General features: G+C 45.9%; 2 protein-coding genes across 4 annotated transcripts in view; one reads left to right on the plus strand and one right to left on the minus strand.

Annotated features, from left to right (window-relative positions):
* The window catches only part of cdk19 (cyclin dependent kinase 19), a 329,688-nt gene extending 317,997 nt beyond the window's left edge, over positions 1-11,691 (plus strand). Inside the window, exon 14 of one of the 2 annotated variants that reach the window (XR_013497746.1) lies at positions 11,670-11,691. Coding sequence is in view for 1 of the 2 variants with exons in the window: in XM_078212346.1 (XP_078068472.1) it covers positions 8,403-8,419 (17 nt within the window). In the remaining variant the exon portion in view is untranslated. Of the gene's footprint in view, positions 1-8,402; positions 8,495-11,669 lie in introns of those variants that run through there. The other variant, XM_078212346.1, reaches the window with a different exon arrangement.
* Positions 1-16,658, minus strand: part of LOC144493440 (uncharacterized) — a 131,913-nt gene that overhangs the window by 49,301 nt on the left and 65,954 nt on the right. For both annotated transcript variants that reach the window (XM_078212350.1, XM_078212351.1), the window contains 3 exons: positions 8,718-8,839; positions 6,896-6,955; positions 3,420-3,583 (listed from right to left, as the gene is read on the minus strand). In XM_078212350.1, coding sequence (XP_078068476.1) covers positions 3,420-3,583; positions 6,896-6,955; positions 8,718-8,839 — 346 coding nt within the window. The remainder of the gene's footprint in view (positions 1-3,419; positions 3,584-6,895; positions 6,956-8,717; positions 8,840-16,658) is intronic.

Genomic DNA, 16,658 nt, shown 5'->3' on the forward strand with positions numbered 1-16,658 from the left:
CCCAGGTCCCTCTGCGTATCTACACCCTTTATGGTTCTACCATTTATCGTATAGCTCCTCCCTACATTATTTCTACCAAAATGCATCACTTCGCATTGATCAGGATTGAACTCCATCTGCCATTTCTTTGCCCAAATTTCCAGCCTATCTATATCCTTCTGTAGGTTCTGACAATGCTCCTCACTATCTGCAAGTCCTGCCAATTTTGTGTTGTCCGCAAACTTACTGATCATCCCAGTTACACCTTCTTCCAGATCGTTTATATAAATCACAAACAGCAGAGGTCCCAATACAGAGCCCTGCGGAACACCACTAGTCACAGGCATCCAGCCGGAAAAAGACCCTTCCACTACCACCCTCTGTCTTCTGTGACCAAGCCAGTTCTCCACCCATCTAGCCACCTCCCCCTTTATCCCATGAGATCCAACCTTTTTCATCAGCCTACCATGAGGGACTTTGTCAAACGCTTTACTAAAGTCCATATAGACGACATCCACGGCCCTTCCCTCGTCAACCATTCTGGTCACTTCTTCAAAAACCTCCACCAGGTTAGTGAGGCATGACCTCCCTCTCACAAAACCATGCTGACTATCGTTAATGAGTTTATTCCTTTCTAAATGCGCATACATCCTATCTCTAAGAATCTTCTCCCACAACTTCCCCACCACGGACGTCAAGCTCACCGGCCTATAATTACCTGGGTTATCCTTCCTACCCTTCTTAAATAATGGGACCACATTAGCTATCCTCCAATCCTCTGGGACTTCACCTGCGTCCAGTGACGAGACAAAGATTTGCGTCAGAGGCCCAGCGATTTCATCTCTCGTCTCCCTGAGCAGCCTTGGATAGATTCCATCCGGCCCTGGGGATTTGTTAGTCTTTATATTCTCTAACAAACCTAACACTTCCTCCCTTGTAATGGAGATTTTCTCCAACGGTTCAACACTCCCCTCCGAGACACTCCCAGTCAACATATCCCTCTCCTTTGTGAATACCGACGCAAAGTATTCATTTAGGATCTCCCCTGCTTCTTTGGGCTCCAAGCATAATTCCCCACTTTTGTCCCTGAGAGGTCCGATTTTTTCCCAGACAACCCTTTTGTTCCTAACGTATGAATAAAATGCCTTGGGATTCTCCTTAATCCTGTCTGCCAAGGACATTTCGTGACCCCTTTTTGCCCTTCTAATTCCCCGTTTGAGTTCTTTCCTACTTTCTTTGTACTCCTCCAGAGCTCCCTCTGAGGTGGTAGTGAGCTGCATTCTTGAATCGTTGCAGTCCCCAAGATGTAGGTACACCAACAGTGGTGTTAGGGAGGGCATTCCAGGATTTTGAGCCAGCAACAGTGAAGGAATGGCAACATATTTCCAAGTCAGGATGGTGAGTGAATTGAAGGGGAACTTCCAGTGGTGGTACTCCCAGGTATCTGCTGCTCTTGTCCTTCTGGATGGTAGGGATCATAGGTTTGGAAGGTGCTGCTTAAGGAACCTTGCTGAGAAGTGGTGGTTAGATCCTCTCTTATTGGTTATGGTCATTGCCTGGCACTTGTGTGGCGCAATGTACAGGACATACCAATGTACAGCAATTTTCCACATTGCTGGGTAGATGCCACTGGAACAGTTTGGCTAGGGGAACAGTAAGTTTGGGAGCACATGTCTTCAGGACTATTGCTGAAATATTGGCAGAGCCCACAGCCTTTGCAATATCCAGTGCCTTTAGCTGTTTCTTGATATCACATGGAATGAATCGAATTGGCTGAAGACTGATGTTGGTGATGCTGGGGACCTCCGGAGGAGGCCAAGATGGTTCATCCACTTGGCACTTCTGGCTGAAGATTGTTGCGAATACTTCAGCCTTATCTTTTGCACTAATTTGCATCTCCATCATTGAGGATGGGTATATTTGTGGAGCCTTCTCCTCCAGTGAGTTGTGCACCATCATTCACATAAAATCATTCAGGGGCACAGTGGTTAGCACTCCTACCTTACAGGAACCCAGGATCAATGAGGTGGGAAGATGCTCTGTCGCAGAATCGGTGCAGATTTGATGGGCCAAATGGCCTCATTCTGCACCATAGGGTTCTATGAGTCTATGATTCATGGCTGGATGTGGCAGGACTGCAGAGCATAGATCTGATTCATTGGTTGTGGGATCACTTAGCTCTGCCTATTACTTGCTGCTTATGCTGTTTGGCATACAAGTCTTGCGCTGTAGCTTCATCAGGTTGACATCTCATTTATAGGTATGCCTGGTGTTGCTCCTGGCATGCCCTCCTGCACTCTTTATTGAACCAGGATTTAATTCCAGCTTGGTGGTAATGGTAAAGTAGGGGATAAGCCAAGCCATGAGGTTATTGATTGTGTTGAGTACAACTCTGTTGCTGCTAATGGTGCACAGCACCTCATGAATGCCCAGTCTTGAGTTGCTAGATCTGTTCAAAGTCTATCCCATTTAGCATGATGGTAATGCCACACAACACAATGGAGGGTATCCTCAATGTGAAGACAGCACTTTGTCTTGACACGAACTGTGTGGTGGTCACTTGTACCGATACGGTCCTGGACAGATACATCTGCGGCAGGCAGGTTGGTGAGGATAAGGCAAGTATGTTTTTCCCTCTTGTTGGTTCCCTCACCACCTGTCACAGTCCCAGTCTAGCAGCTACGTACTTTAGGACCCGGGCAACTTGGTCTGTGGTGGTACTACCGAGTCATTCTTGGTGCTGGACATTGAAGTCTCCCACCCAGAGTACATTCTGTAATCTTACCATCCTCAGTACTTCCTCCAAGTGGTGTTCAACATAGAGGAGTACTGATCCATCAGCTGAGTGGAGACTGCACATGGTATTCAGCAGGAGGTTTCTTTGCCCATGTTTGACCTGGTGCCATGAGACTTCATAGTTTTTGTGTGTCCTTAGCTTGGGCTTACTGAGGCCAACAGTAGCAACCTCTCAGTCATCTGAGATGGGCTAACTTAGCATCAACCAATGCTCAACAACAGCAACTTCTGTGATAGCACGATTCAGCATGTCATATGTATTGCCTTTATAAAAAAAAATAATGATCCAAGATGGCGCCAGAGGGAAGCGACTTCTTGCAAGCTGTGCCCAGCATACCTTCTAATTCTATCTTGTACTCTCGTTCTATGCTTCTAAAACTTCATTCTAACTCTACATTCTGCACTCTCTCGTTTCCTTCTCTATGAACTGTATGCTTTTCTGTATAGCGTGCAAGAAACAATACTTTTCACTGTATACTAATAAATGTGACAATAATAAATCAAATCAAATCAAAATAAATATAATGACTTCGTGAGCTCGTTGGTTGGGGGACTGTTCATATTTATTTGTAAACAACATTTGCAAAAGCATCTTACTGAAAATATCTGTTCATAGTAAACATGTTGTTGAACGTCTGCTTTACCTGTCCAGATGTACTCAGAACTGAAGCCAAAGCCGAATCCATGTGAAATTACAAGTGGTTGTAAGCAGCTCTGGAGCTCTTTCTTTACATACAAGAAGGCGCAACCTTTTGGACTACAGAACCACTTATGGCAATTAGATGTATAGTAGTCAGCACCTAGAGAGCTGGGATACAGAATTATTATAGTTAAACACAGGAACATAGTGAATAGGAGCAGGAGTAAGCCATTCAGCCCATTGAGCCTTCTCCACCATTCAATTTGATTATGGCTGATCATCTACCTCACCACCACTTTCCTGCTCCATATCCCTCAATGTCAATGGTCTCCAGAAGTTTGTCCATTTCTGTTTTGCACAAAATCAGTGATTGAGCTTCAATAGCCCTCTGGGGTAGAGAATTCCAATGATTCACCACCCTATGAGTGAAAGGATTCCTCCTAATCTCGGACTAAAATCACCTATCCCTTATTCTGAGACTGTTCCCTGACTCAACAGCCAGGGTAAACATCTTATCCATCCATCCCGTCACACCTTGTAAGAATTCTGTAAGTTTCAATGAGGTCACCCATCATTCTTCAAAACTCGAGGGAATACAGACCCAGTCTCCTCAATCTCTCCTTGTAAGGCAATTTTGCCATCCCAGGGTTTAATCTGGTGAACTTCCATTGCACTCCTTCTATGGCAAATATATCCTTCCTTAAATAAGGGGATCAAAAATGTGTATAGTACTCCAGGTGTGGTCTCACAAAGGCTCTATATAACTGCAGCAAGACATCCTTACTCGATATTCAAAACCCTTTGCAATGAAGGCCAACATGCTATTTGCTTTCCTAATTGCTGGCTGCATCTGCATGCTAGCTTTTGGTGACTCACCCAGAAAACTTTGGACACCTGCACTTCCCCAACTCTCACTATTTATGAAATACTCTGCCTTCTTGTTTTTTCTACCAAAGTGAATAATTTCACATTTATTCACATTATATTCCACCTACCACGATCTTGCCCATTCACTTAGCCTGTCCAAGTCCTCTTGATGCTTCCTTGCATCCTTCTCACAACTTGTGTTCCCAACCAGTTTAGTGTCATCAGCAAATTTGGAAATATTACAATTAGTCTCCACATCCAAATCATTTTTATACATTGTGAACGGCTGTGGACCTTTGCAGCACCCCACTGGTTACAGCCTGCAATCTGGAGAATGATCTATTTATTCCTACAATCTGTTAATCAATTCTCAATCCACACAAGCATGTTTTCCCCAATCTCATGTGCTCTAATTTTATTTGCTAACTCTTTGTGAGACCTTATTAAAAGCCTTCTGAAAATCCCAATACTTTTAAAATCCACTTTGATCTATTAAGAGTGCTTTCCCACCTCCTTTCCCTTTTTGCCTATATCTCCTAAATATCCTTGGATATTCAGTTCCAACTTTCGTCACCCTGTAGCCATGTTTCTGTAATGGCAATTAAATTTTTCTCTATTCATTAATGGGGTGTGTCCATCACTGGCTGGGCCAGCATTTATTTCCCATCCCTAACTGCCCCTGAACTGAGTAGCTTGTTAGACCATTTCAGAGGGATTTAAGAGTCAACCACATAGGCCAGACCAGGTGAGGATGGCAGATCTGCTTCCCGAAAGAACCAAATAGGTTTTTAGGAAAATTGACAATGGTCAGCATTAGGTTTTAATTCCAGATTTTTACTGAATTCAAATTCCACCATTTGCTATGGTGGGATCTGGACCTGGGTCCCCAGAACATTAACCGGGGGTGGGGTGGGGGAGGGGGGGGGTCAATTTTCCCATCCTGCTGCTATAATTTTTTAACGCAGCAGGCTGGGTGAATCTCATGGTGGCCGATGCGTGGGATTTGCGCATGTGTTCCCGCTCTAATAGCATCTCCCAACGCCAGATTTCCAATGGCGTCAGCTCTGCACCAGAAATCGACGGAGGCACCAAGACAATTTAAATAGGTATTTTCATATATTTTAAATATCATTAGCGGGCCCAGGACTAAAGTCTAGTGGCCCAACCCCGCTGGAGTGAAGGAGGGGCAATCGGGTCAGGTGGTTGGGATGCCACTGGGCATTGGTACCTTTGCAGTGCCAGCCTGTGCCCCCAGCACTGCCCAAGGGGCAAAGTGCCAAGGCCCAGGGGGCATGTGGGGGGAGGGCCTGGTGGGGGTGGGACAGGATTAGTGGGGGAAGGAGAGAGGCTAGCGATTGGGATGGGCTGTCTGTGGGTTGGGGGGGATGGTCGGGGGAGGGGGGAGATTGCGGGAAGGGGGGAGAGCTGGAGATTGGGGCGGGCCAGGAAGGGGTTTCGGCGCTGGTCCAGGAATGGTCGGGCCAGCGATCGAGCTGGCCAGCAATAGGGAGGCCGTCAGTATGGGGCTACTGCGCATGCGCTGATCTTGGCGCTGACAGATTGGCGCGTGCGCAGTGGCCCACTCAGCACTATGCTGCCGGCCTCTCCAGTGGTAATAGACCCCATCCACTGATTTTTAATGATATAGATGCTAGTGACATCTGCAGTGCACAGAGTGTGGGAGATTCTTCTCTGAACTCCCACTAAAAAAAGTGTGAATTACTCCAGTTTTCACGCGAATTCGACACACAATGTTTTTGGGAGAATTCCAGCCCTGGTCTCTGAATTACTAGTCCAGTGATAATACCACAATGCCACCACCTCCCCAATTAAATCGTACCCATTTACTTCAATTTGTGCATTCAAATCATCAACCTTTTTGCAAATGCCACGTGCATTCAGATAAAGTCCCTTTAATTCTACTTTAATAACTTTATTCTCTATACTGGTCCTATTTGATGCTTGCCAATGCTTCATCTGTCTTCTACCTTTGCTTTCTATTGTTCTACTTCCTTTTACCAGTTTTGCTTTCTGTGAATCTGAGTTCCCTCTCATCTTCCCATTCCCCTGCCAATCTAATTTAAACTCTTCTCCAACAGCTCTGGCAAACCGCCCTGTGAGGATGCTAGTCCCAATCCTGTTAAGATCCAGCCCATCTATCTTGTACAGGTCCCACTGCCCCAGAACCGATCCCAATGCCCCAGAAATCTGATGTCTTCCCTCCTACACTAGTTCTCTGGGTGCGTGTTCACTCGATGTTCTATGCTCATTAGCATGTGGAACTATAAGTTGCATTAGAGGTCCTGTTTATCAATTTCCTTCCTCGATCCCAGAAATAGACCCACATCCTCTTTCCTATCTGAATCATTGATACCGACGTGAACCATTGTCTCTGGCCGTTCGCCCTCACCCTTAAACATACTTCATTCAGTGACATTATAAAGTAGTGTATCAATTGTGCTACTGGACTGATAACCCAGAGGTCATGAGTTCAAACAGCTGTCGGACTGAGCCAGTCTGAGGAGGTCAAAAAGCCAACATGATTAAATCACCTTGAAACACGACAGCTTTCTAATCACCATCAGCTAAAATTAGCAGCATGGATTTACTTGCCTGACCTTCAGATCCGTTACACCAAGTGCATGTGCTCCATCGATAAGTACTTTAGTGCCCCTATCAGATATATAACAGATTTCACCAATTTAAAAATGTTGTCCAAGTCATAGATAAATTCACAACAAAGTTGGTTAGAAATATTATTTTAATAAGGAAAGTGAAGAAGAATGGCACAGTAGTATTGATGTGGAGATGCTGGCGTTGGACTGGGGTAAACACAGTAAGAGTTTTAACAACACCAGGTTAAAGTCCAACAGGTTTATTTGGTAGCAAATTTGCACAGACATATCAGAATTATGGTTCTTGGACTGGGAGTGTCACCCTATGATGAGAGGATGGGTAAATCAGACTATGTTCTCTGGAGTTTAGAAATGTGAGAGATGAACACTCTGTTGAATGGAGGTGAGATCACAAAGTCACAGAATTGTTAGAGTGCAAAAAGAGGCCATTCGGCCCATCGTGTATGCACAGGTTCTTCAAATTAGCAGTTTATCTAGTGCCATTCTTCTCGTAACCCTTCACACTCTTCCTTTTCAGTTAATAGTCCAGTGGATAGAAACATTGCCTATCAAATGTGGTTTCAATTTTGTCTCTGGCTGATCAAACATTAATGGTTGCAAGTGGAGAGGATATCTGAAGGCGAGGACCTTGACAAAGGGTCAAAAAATTAGGATAGCGAAACTGGGGATTTGTAAATAAGTTAAAATTAACAACTCAGTAACCAAATTTCAGTTTCAATATATTATTCAGCAGAAGAAAACAACAACTTATTAATAATAAGTTGAGTGGCACAGTAGCACAGTGGCTAGCACTGCTGCTTTAGCACCAGGGACCCAAGTTCAATTCCGGCTTGGGTCATTTCTGTGTGGAGTTTGCACATTCTCCCGTGTCTGCGTGGGTTTCCTCCGGGTGCTCCGGTTTCCTCCCACAGTCCAAAGATGTAACGGTAAGGTTCATTGTACATGTTAAATTGTCCCTTCGTGTCTGGGAGATTAGCAGTGGGGTTAAGGGAATAGGGCCTGGGTGGGATTGGTGTCAGTGCAGGTTTGATAGGCCGAATGGCCTCCTTCTGCACTACTGGGATTCTATGATTCTAAGTTTAATCTTTATAACTTTAATCTTTACCTTTCATATAATAAAACATCTTCGGACACTTTAAAAACAGAAACTAAAAACAAAATGAAGGAAAACCAACTTTTTAGCTACTGGTGGCTATGATTTAATTTTAGCTCATTTATAAATGGCATAATCTGACATGATTCAAGTGAAATGTGAAAATGTTTCCTTTGATATCACTTAATGAAACCACGTTGGCAGTTTAATACATAAAGTAAAAAATAGGACATTGTTCATGTTGGTTATTTTTTTTATTAACATCTCAATCTCTGAACACTATAAAGCACTATCTTATTCTCCTTGAGGCAAATTGTCTCTCGGAAGAATAAAGAAAGCAATAAATGTATTCGAACATGCATAATTTTACTTCATAATTCTTCCTTCGCAGTGTTCCCAACCCTCTAGGAGTGCCCTGAAGTCACTCGGAATTAAAGATTAATATCCTGGACACTGCTACAAGAAAACCAGAGGAAACATCACAGAGGCATTTCAAAAGTGTGCTTTTTAGTTTCTTTGAACACGTGCGCTTGGAGCATGGACTAATGGAGGGAGTGTGGGGCTCGGGTAGTTTGAGGCAGAACGTCATGGGTTGCAACCTTCAGGCATACACCAAACCACACTTGGCACCCCATTCCTCCCCATAAATGAATTACAAAATTACAAAAATTACTGCATGGCACAATTAGATTTTCTTGTACATTACCTTTTGTGACAGATGTTGATGATTTCTGGCAATGGATTGATAAATGGTGCATTGCTGGGAATGTGATCAAACACAGCCAATTTTGTCCCAGGCTGCAAAGACTCCTTCACTTTTGTAATAATCTAAAGAACAGAAAAGAAAATACTGAGCAAACCTGCTGTATTTAGTTTCTTTAATTTTGAGATAATATATTGTCTAATATTCTATCCACCAATCTCTTAGCTTGTCAAGTTCAATCAAAAGAAGCTTTAATCATTGTTTACAAATGCCACAGCTATAGAATTTGGTGTGTGAACTACCAAGGGCTAATTGGATTACTAAGACTCCACTATGATAGCCAAGAAGCATGTGCATTTTTCTGGCTGCATGTGCTTCGTTCACTTTATTGGGTAAGGAAAATGACGAGGCATTGTATACCTATCCCTGAAACAGCTGAATCTGCGACAAATGCAAATAAAGACCCTGACACCTGTTTTTGGTCGTCCCTCCCAGCCAGGGTTGCCCTGAGGCAGCCAGCTCCACTGTGACCAGCATTCCGTGAAATAAGCCCCAGATGTTTCCTGCACCAATGAAGGTTTGTAGCTTATCTTGAGTGTGGAGTCCAGAACTGCAGCAGTGCCTCCATGACTTCCTGCCTGCATTGTTAATTCCCATTCCCCAAACTCAAGCCCCTCCTATTGCTGCTGATTTTCTCCCTCATTCATGCTGAACTTCTGCAACCAACCAAGGTCCTGACCCACAACTTTATGTTCCATCAACCGGTAGACTCACAGGTTCCCAAGCTCTGGTGCCGATATCTGGGGAGCCAGCCTCAGATCTCATCATACTGGTGCACTGAAAGTACCTTATCCAGCCAGAAGCTGCCTGAATTTCTGGGATGTTTCAGCACTTGCTTAACCTGGACCAACTTTAACACAGTTCATTTTAGTTAGATATCAGTACTGTTCCGATAATTACAATGGAGTTTCATTCTGTTGAAAGTCAATATTTAAAATTACTGTATTTAGTAGTCATATTTCCGCTAAATAATTGTTTCTACAGAATCCAACTGCCTGAAGTATATTTTCAAAGTATTGTTAATCTTGCATCAATTCACAATGAAAGTGTTGGAGAAGGTACAGAGGAGGAAGGTTTAGTAGGATGATATGAGGTGATACATTTATGTGAAGAGAACGGAGAGGCTGCAATTGTCCTCCTCGAAACAGAAAAGGTTAAGGGAAGGCCAAATAAAAATATTCAAAATTATGAGGGATTTTGATATAGCACATTGGGAGAGGCTGTGGAATCTTACCACCTTTGGCGATTTTCTGAGTTTGGACCAAGGTGAGTACTGGCCCCACTGGTCATTTCAACCTGACTAACTGTGTAATCTTACCAGAGGCAAACAATGAAGAAGGCTGTCCAATTTACGATGGCAGAGAGGACAGAAACTCAGCTGGCCCAATGGGAGAGCCCACAGCAATGCCCTGCTAAAGGTGGCATCCAGAAACATACACAATACTTCAGCTGAGGACTAATCAATGATTAAGCATAATTTTCTTGTTTTTTTTATTCCACAAGCTTTCTTAATCACTATAAGAACTAGCCCTCCCTGTCACCTTCAAAAACATTTGAATATGTACCCCCAAGTTCCTCTGTTCTTGCACTTCCCTTAAAATAATACCGCGTAGAACATTCTAAGGAATGCCAAAATTGGCAGCCTGCCCACCATATTTAAATAGATAACCAAAGGTCAATTAAGCTTGTATGGGCAGTCAGGTGGGACTGGGTACCCCAATTTTTAAAAAATCATTCAACAGGAAGGAGTAGTTCTATCTTTGGCGTCTGTCCTTTGCAGATTGTAAGAAGTCTCTCAACACCAGGTTAAAGTGCAACAGGTTTAATTGGTAGCAAAAGCCACTAGCTTTCGGAGCGCTGCCCCTTCGTCAGGTCAGTGGGAGTTCTGTTCACAAACAGGGCATATAAAGACACAAACTCAATTTACAAAATAATGATTGGAATGCGAGTCTTTACAGGTAATCAAGTCTTAAAGGTACAGACAATATGAGTGGAGGGAGGGTTAAGCACAGGTTAAAGAGATGTGTATTGTCTCCAGACAGGACAGTTAGTGAGATTTTGCAAGCCCAGGCAAGTCGTTATGGGGGTTACAGATAGTGTGACATGAACCCAAGATCCCGATCGAGGCCGTCCTCATGTGTGCGGAACTTGGCTATCAGTCTCTGCTCAGCGACTCTGCGTTGTCGTGTGTCATGAAGGCTGCCTTGGAGAATGCTTACCCGAAGATCAGAGGCTGAATGCCCGTGACCTTTAAGACTGGATTCCCTGTAAAGACTCGCATTCCAATCATTATTTTGTAAATTGAATTTGTGTCTTTGTGCCCTGTTTGTGAACAGAACTCCCACTTACCTGACGAAGGGGCAGCGCTCCGAAAGCTAGTGGCTTTTGCTACCAAATAAACCTGTTGGACTTTAACCTGGTGTTGTGAGACTTCTTACTGTGTTTACCCCAGTCCAACACTGGCATCTCCATATCATGACCTTGCAGATTGGGGCAGGGGGAAGAAAAATGGAGTGTCGCCTCCTTACATCCAACGGAGCTACACTCGACCCTGGGTCCTGGGGACATGCTGCATGATTCGGATCTCTCCTGGCCTGAGTCGGAAGGTTGGGTGAGACAGTATTGAGAAAGCTTTTGGGTCAGAAACTCAGAGTGGAGTGGCAATCCAACTCTTAATGTTACTTTGAGCAAATTCAACTCCTAATATGGTTTAGTGTTATACTTTGTAGAAAGTGCCTTGGAACATTTCACTATGTTATATAAATATAAATGTTGTTGAACAATTTCTGCCAGGAGACTAAAAACACCAAGCTAATTAAAGGGAAATGGATCCGATCTACTTAAGTGTTAATGAGGTATGACATATGTAAATGAAGGTCCTTATATCTGTTTCAGGATCCCTGCACTGAATTGGTAAGCAGTAACCGGAGCAGGCTCTGGATACAGCTGACCAGGAGTGGAAAGAAATCATGCACAAATGGAGGAAGATTACCCTGCATTGCTCCTACATTATTTTTTACAGATGCTGTACTACTCCTGAAAAAAAATGTATAAATTACATCCTATTTTGCTCCTCCGAGTGTTCAAATTACAGCATCGTAAATTTCTTTATTTCATGTTTCTTTACTTTTTGGGGGTGATTTTGCGATTAATAAACTGAACACTGGTGCAGCAAGTGACAGTTTGAGAAAATTAGTGAGTTAATCCATTATCTAGGAATCCTGAGGGCAGTTATCAGACAGCAAAACTGAAATGCTGGCTGGAATTCTCCAAAAGTACTGAATTGGAGGGAAACAATTCTAAATCCCAACTATTTAGTCAGTTCAGCTTCTTCACCTGAATCTCCGCACTCTGTGCACTGCAGAGGTCCCAGTTGTGAATATCATTAAATTCCCAGGAGGGTGGGGCCTATTCACACCAGAGTCTGACAGTTCTGGAACTCTGCACATGCGCAGTGGCCCCGATCTCTCAGACTCCCCGTTTGCTGGCCAGCCCGATCGCTGGCCAGCCCAGGGCCCCCGCAGTGCTGCCCCTCCAGCCCCCCGGCATGGCCCGATCGCGGCCCCCAGAGCAATTCCTGGGCCAGCCCTGACCCCCTCCCATCCCGGAGCGCCCCGATCCACAGCCCACCTCCCCTCAGCCGTGGCAATCCCCCCCGCACGCCCCCGGCAGACATCCCACCTGCCCCCGCTGACCCCCTCTGGGGTCAGACCCCCCCCAGGAGCAGCCCCACTCCCCCCCCCGCCAACCCCAATCGCTGCCCTCCCTCCAGCCCAGATTGATCCTGTCTGCAGAGTGGCAACGGGACCCCCCACCCATTGCTCCTAGGCCCTGCCCACAGTAGGACCCGCCCCCTTGGCACTGCCTGATGCCTGGTGGGCAGTGCCAAGGTGCCCCCTGGGCATGGACACTTTGCCCCTTGGGCAGTACCAGGGGGCACAGGCTGGCACTGCCAGGGTGCTCATGCCCAGGGAGCACCACTCCCCGGCCCACTGGGGGACCCCGATTGCCACCCCCTTCTTTCCGGCAGATTCTCTCGCTAGTTCCCCGAATGTGGGAAGCTGGTCTGAACCCCGCCGGAATGAAGTACCCCTGGCAGGGTGGGAGATTCGATCGGGATCTGAACGTTCCTGATAATGACCTGCTAAGCATATTTAAAATACACTTTAAAAAGATTCAAATTACTTACCTGCTTTCCCGCCAGTTTCCAGCGTGGTCTGACAGGTGACTGGGAGATGCGCATGCGTTCCGGGTGTTTGCGCAAATCCCGGTACGCGCATCTCCCACCTCCACCTGCCAGGAATGTTGCAGGTTGCGATGGGAGAATCGCGGCCGCTATTTCTGGCAAGTCAACATTTGGGGTATGATAGAGGGCATTTATCTGGATGAGTGCTTTCAAAGGACTTCTATTCCTTCAATATTGGAGGTAGGAGTCACACCCAAGGGAATGAGGTGTGGGAGGGGGAGGGGTGAAGGATGTAATGAGGGGGTTTCGAGAGCACTCTGGTACATCAGGGCACTGTAGCATGAATGAGTTGCATTATCTGAAATGAGAGTTCAGTATCTGAGGAAGCCTTGGAAAAAGATTGTGCTTGGGCTCTGTGACAGTGAATACAGATTGTAGATTTGATTGTCGTTGACTCCATCCACTATATTCTGCTGATGTTGAATCCTGCCACTAATATGCTTGTGGTGAACCATCGTTGGTTACCACTGTGGGGTTATTCCAATGTTACTGTTGGGTTAGGGGGTTGCCACTGTGGGGGTTATTATAATGTTGTTGGGTTAGGGTGTTTACACTGTGGGATTAATATACCTGTGGTGGATGTTGTTATGGCACATCCCGGTCGGGCCCCGCCTCCTGGGGAGAGGTATAAGACCCTCTGCTCAGGCGGGACCCCTCCAGTCTGGATTGGTGTACTCGTGTTAGATAGTTCCATTGTTTGTCAATAAAAGCCTTCAATCGCTGAAGCCTTGTACCTCGTGCTTGATTGTCGCGCATCAATGCTTGAGGACAGATTGAATGTCTTTGTTCACCTATGCAAAACCTTCTCCTATTTCTGTAAACTTTCAACTCCGTGTGAATTGGAGAGATAAATTTAAGCCTAGCTATTGTCAATCAAAGTGGTTTGGAATACTGTTCTTATTTTGCTGTATTCTTAGTCACACTCCAGTGCAGAAATTGTTTCTCAACAACAGCCTACTGATCCTGGATTTTCAGGATGCCAGGGAACACATCCCCATCCAGCAGCTCCAATGCCATATTACACGCGGGACTTCCACCTTCACTCACCCCAATCTGATTGGCCAGGATCTCTGCAGTGGTCAGAAGAAGCACTGCACAGAGTTAGAAACATAGAAAATAGGAGCAGGGGGTGGCCATTCGGCCCGTTGAGCCTGCTCCTTCATTCATTATGATCATGGCTGATCATCCAACTCAATAGCCTGATCCCCCCCCACCCCATATCCTTTGATTCTGGGATATGCCTGGAACTAAGTGTCAGGGATCGGACAACAGGTGAGTGGCAGGGGCCCCAGAGCAAGGAGGGGAGGGAATTCCTGGGGGTTTGTGATCATAAAATTCTGGCTATGGGTTTTAAGGATGTTCTTAAAAGGGAAAAGTGATGGAGAAACTGATTTTGTATGGGGAGAAAATTTCTAAAGGCAGCTGAGACACGCCGCCTATCAATGTTGTAGTGGTAAATAAGCTGACGTAGTGGTATGGATGAACCAGAGGGAGGCAAGTTATCTGATGAACAGGATATGACATCAGTCACTCAACCTGAGCTCAACAGGGCAAAGGATGTGGAAAGTCTGCTTCAGCGTGAGACAGTGACCAAGGAGAGGGATGTTGATGGTTACGAGGGTGCAAAGTTTGTGGTATGGCTCAAGATAATGGCCTTGGTCTTCGCAAGAAGATTCAATATCTAACAATAATATGACAACATAAAGATTGTGAAAGGATCAAAAATAATAGAGCTAAGTGGCATCGATGTACATATGAATGTTTACCAAGTTTCCGCAGATGTTGCCGTCAACAGTTTTTTGATGAGAAAGAGGCACCAAGAATAGATCTTTGCAGCATTCCCAAAGTTAAAGTGCACAGGATAGGATGAGAAGACATTTCTAGAGATGCTGGGTGGAACTTTTCCAAAATATGACAAAGGGTGGGATTTTCCAGCCACGCTCGTCCCAGACCGGAAAATCCCACCGGAGATCAACGGATCATTGCATGGTCCTGTCCCTCTCCACTACGATTCCTGTGGGGGATGGGACAGGAAAATTCCACCCAAATGTCATTCTGGGTGCAAAACGCAGCGTGATTCATGCAGGCACAGGTTCATGATCTTCAACCACTTCGTCAAAAGGCAATCCCCCACGTGAAACACACCAAGAATGACTCATCAGGCGTCTCATTCGCCTGACCTAGGGTCCTACTGAGTGTCGTGATCAAGGGGGAGCTGAATTTAAATGGTTCCTCAACTCTCACTCCCAGTTAAGCCAGGAGGATGGACCCATACCCAGATTCTCGGAGGGTGCCCTTACCAGACTGCTTTATGCCATATTAGAGAGGTGGGCGACCATTTACCCACGTGTTGAAAGGAGACCTCTGAGTTTCACTAATCTTGCCTGGGCGGCAGCTGTTGTCAGTGCTAGCAGCATGACCAGGAGGATGGAGGCCCAATGCCACAAGAAGATGAATGACCTTCTACTTGCTGCAAGGGTGAGTGACCACCTGCCACCGCCCCGCCCCCCCCACACACCCCTCCACCCTCACGCCCCCAATATCAGTCCCGTCTCTCATCTCTAGAATGTCACCCTTAATTGACTTGCTGCCACTTTGCAGCTGCCCATCACCCGACTTCCCAGCATTTTCCTAAGCCCCCACCCCCGTACTCCTAATCACAACCCTTTTCTGCCCAGGCACGGTGTCCACATATGCCACTTGCTATAGACCCTCAACAAGCCAGGTGTCCACCTCACAATGTCCTCCATGTGTCCCTGCAGATGAAAATAAGAGAAGGGCGGGGGGATGCCCGAGTTAGGAATCCTCACGCCTAGAAAGAAAGGGCAATGCAGCTTGCAGGGGAGGGATAGGAGTGAGCCGTACCCAGCAGTGAGATTGACCTGCACCAGAGAAGTGAGGACCCACTGCACCTTCATCCAGATGAGCTATCTCAAGTGAGTTTAAGTGCCTAGACCTTTGTCCTTCCAATTTACTGAAACCATTTATCTTGCCTTGCAGGATCATCATCTAATGAAGCTGGCCATCCAGAGGCACAGACCTCCCTGCAACCCTGAATAGCATCTTGGAGGCGATCACCAAGAAATACAAGGAAGAGGCATCACATCTGTCACCCACTCCGCCCACCATTGTAGAGACAAGAATCTCTGTGGGTGATCTTAGCAGACAGGCTTCCGGGTCACTATCTGGTGAGCACCACACAGCTGCTGATGTACATCAGATGGAGACAAGAACATCCCAGAGATTGGGCATTTGAAGGTCTGCTAGATCCCAGGACACAACAGTCCCCCAGCCAGATGCTGTGCCTTTGCACAAGTTTCACCCTGAGCTGCTGGAGATGCAAAGGGCAAAGGCAGCAGGGGTTGTCAGAAAGGCCAATTGGAGGAGTCCCAAAGCCTTCAGCCACAGGAGGTGTTTCTGGCATTGCATGGCACCAGGCCAACACTGCAAGGGTGGAGACCTCAGTGGAGAGCTTGGGACAGGATGTTCAAGTCATGAGTGGTGGAGTTAAAGGCATGGATCAGTGTCTGAGGATCATGGCTGAGGGCCTCAAGAGCATGTCCCAATCACAGAGGGCCATCGCTGAGGGACTCCAGAGCTTGGTCCACACACAGATTGTTGTTGCTAAGGGCTTCGAC

This window comes from Mustelus asterias, chromosome 5, assembly GCF_964213995.1.
Source record: "Mustelus asterias chromosome 5, sMusAst1.hap1.1, whole genome shotgun sequence".
NCBI classification, from domain to species: domain Eukaryota; kingdom Metazoa; phylum Chordata; class Chondrichthyes; order Carcharhiniformes; family Triakidae; genus Mustelus; species Mustelus asterias.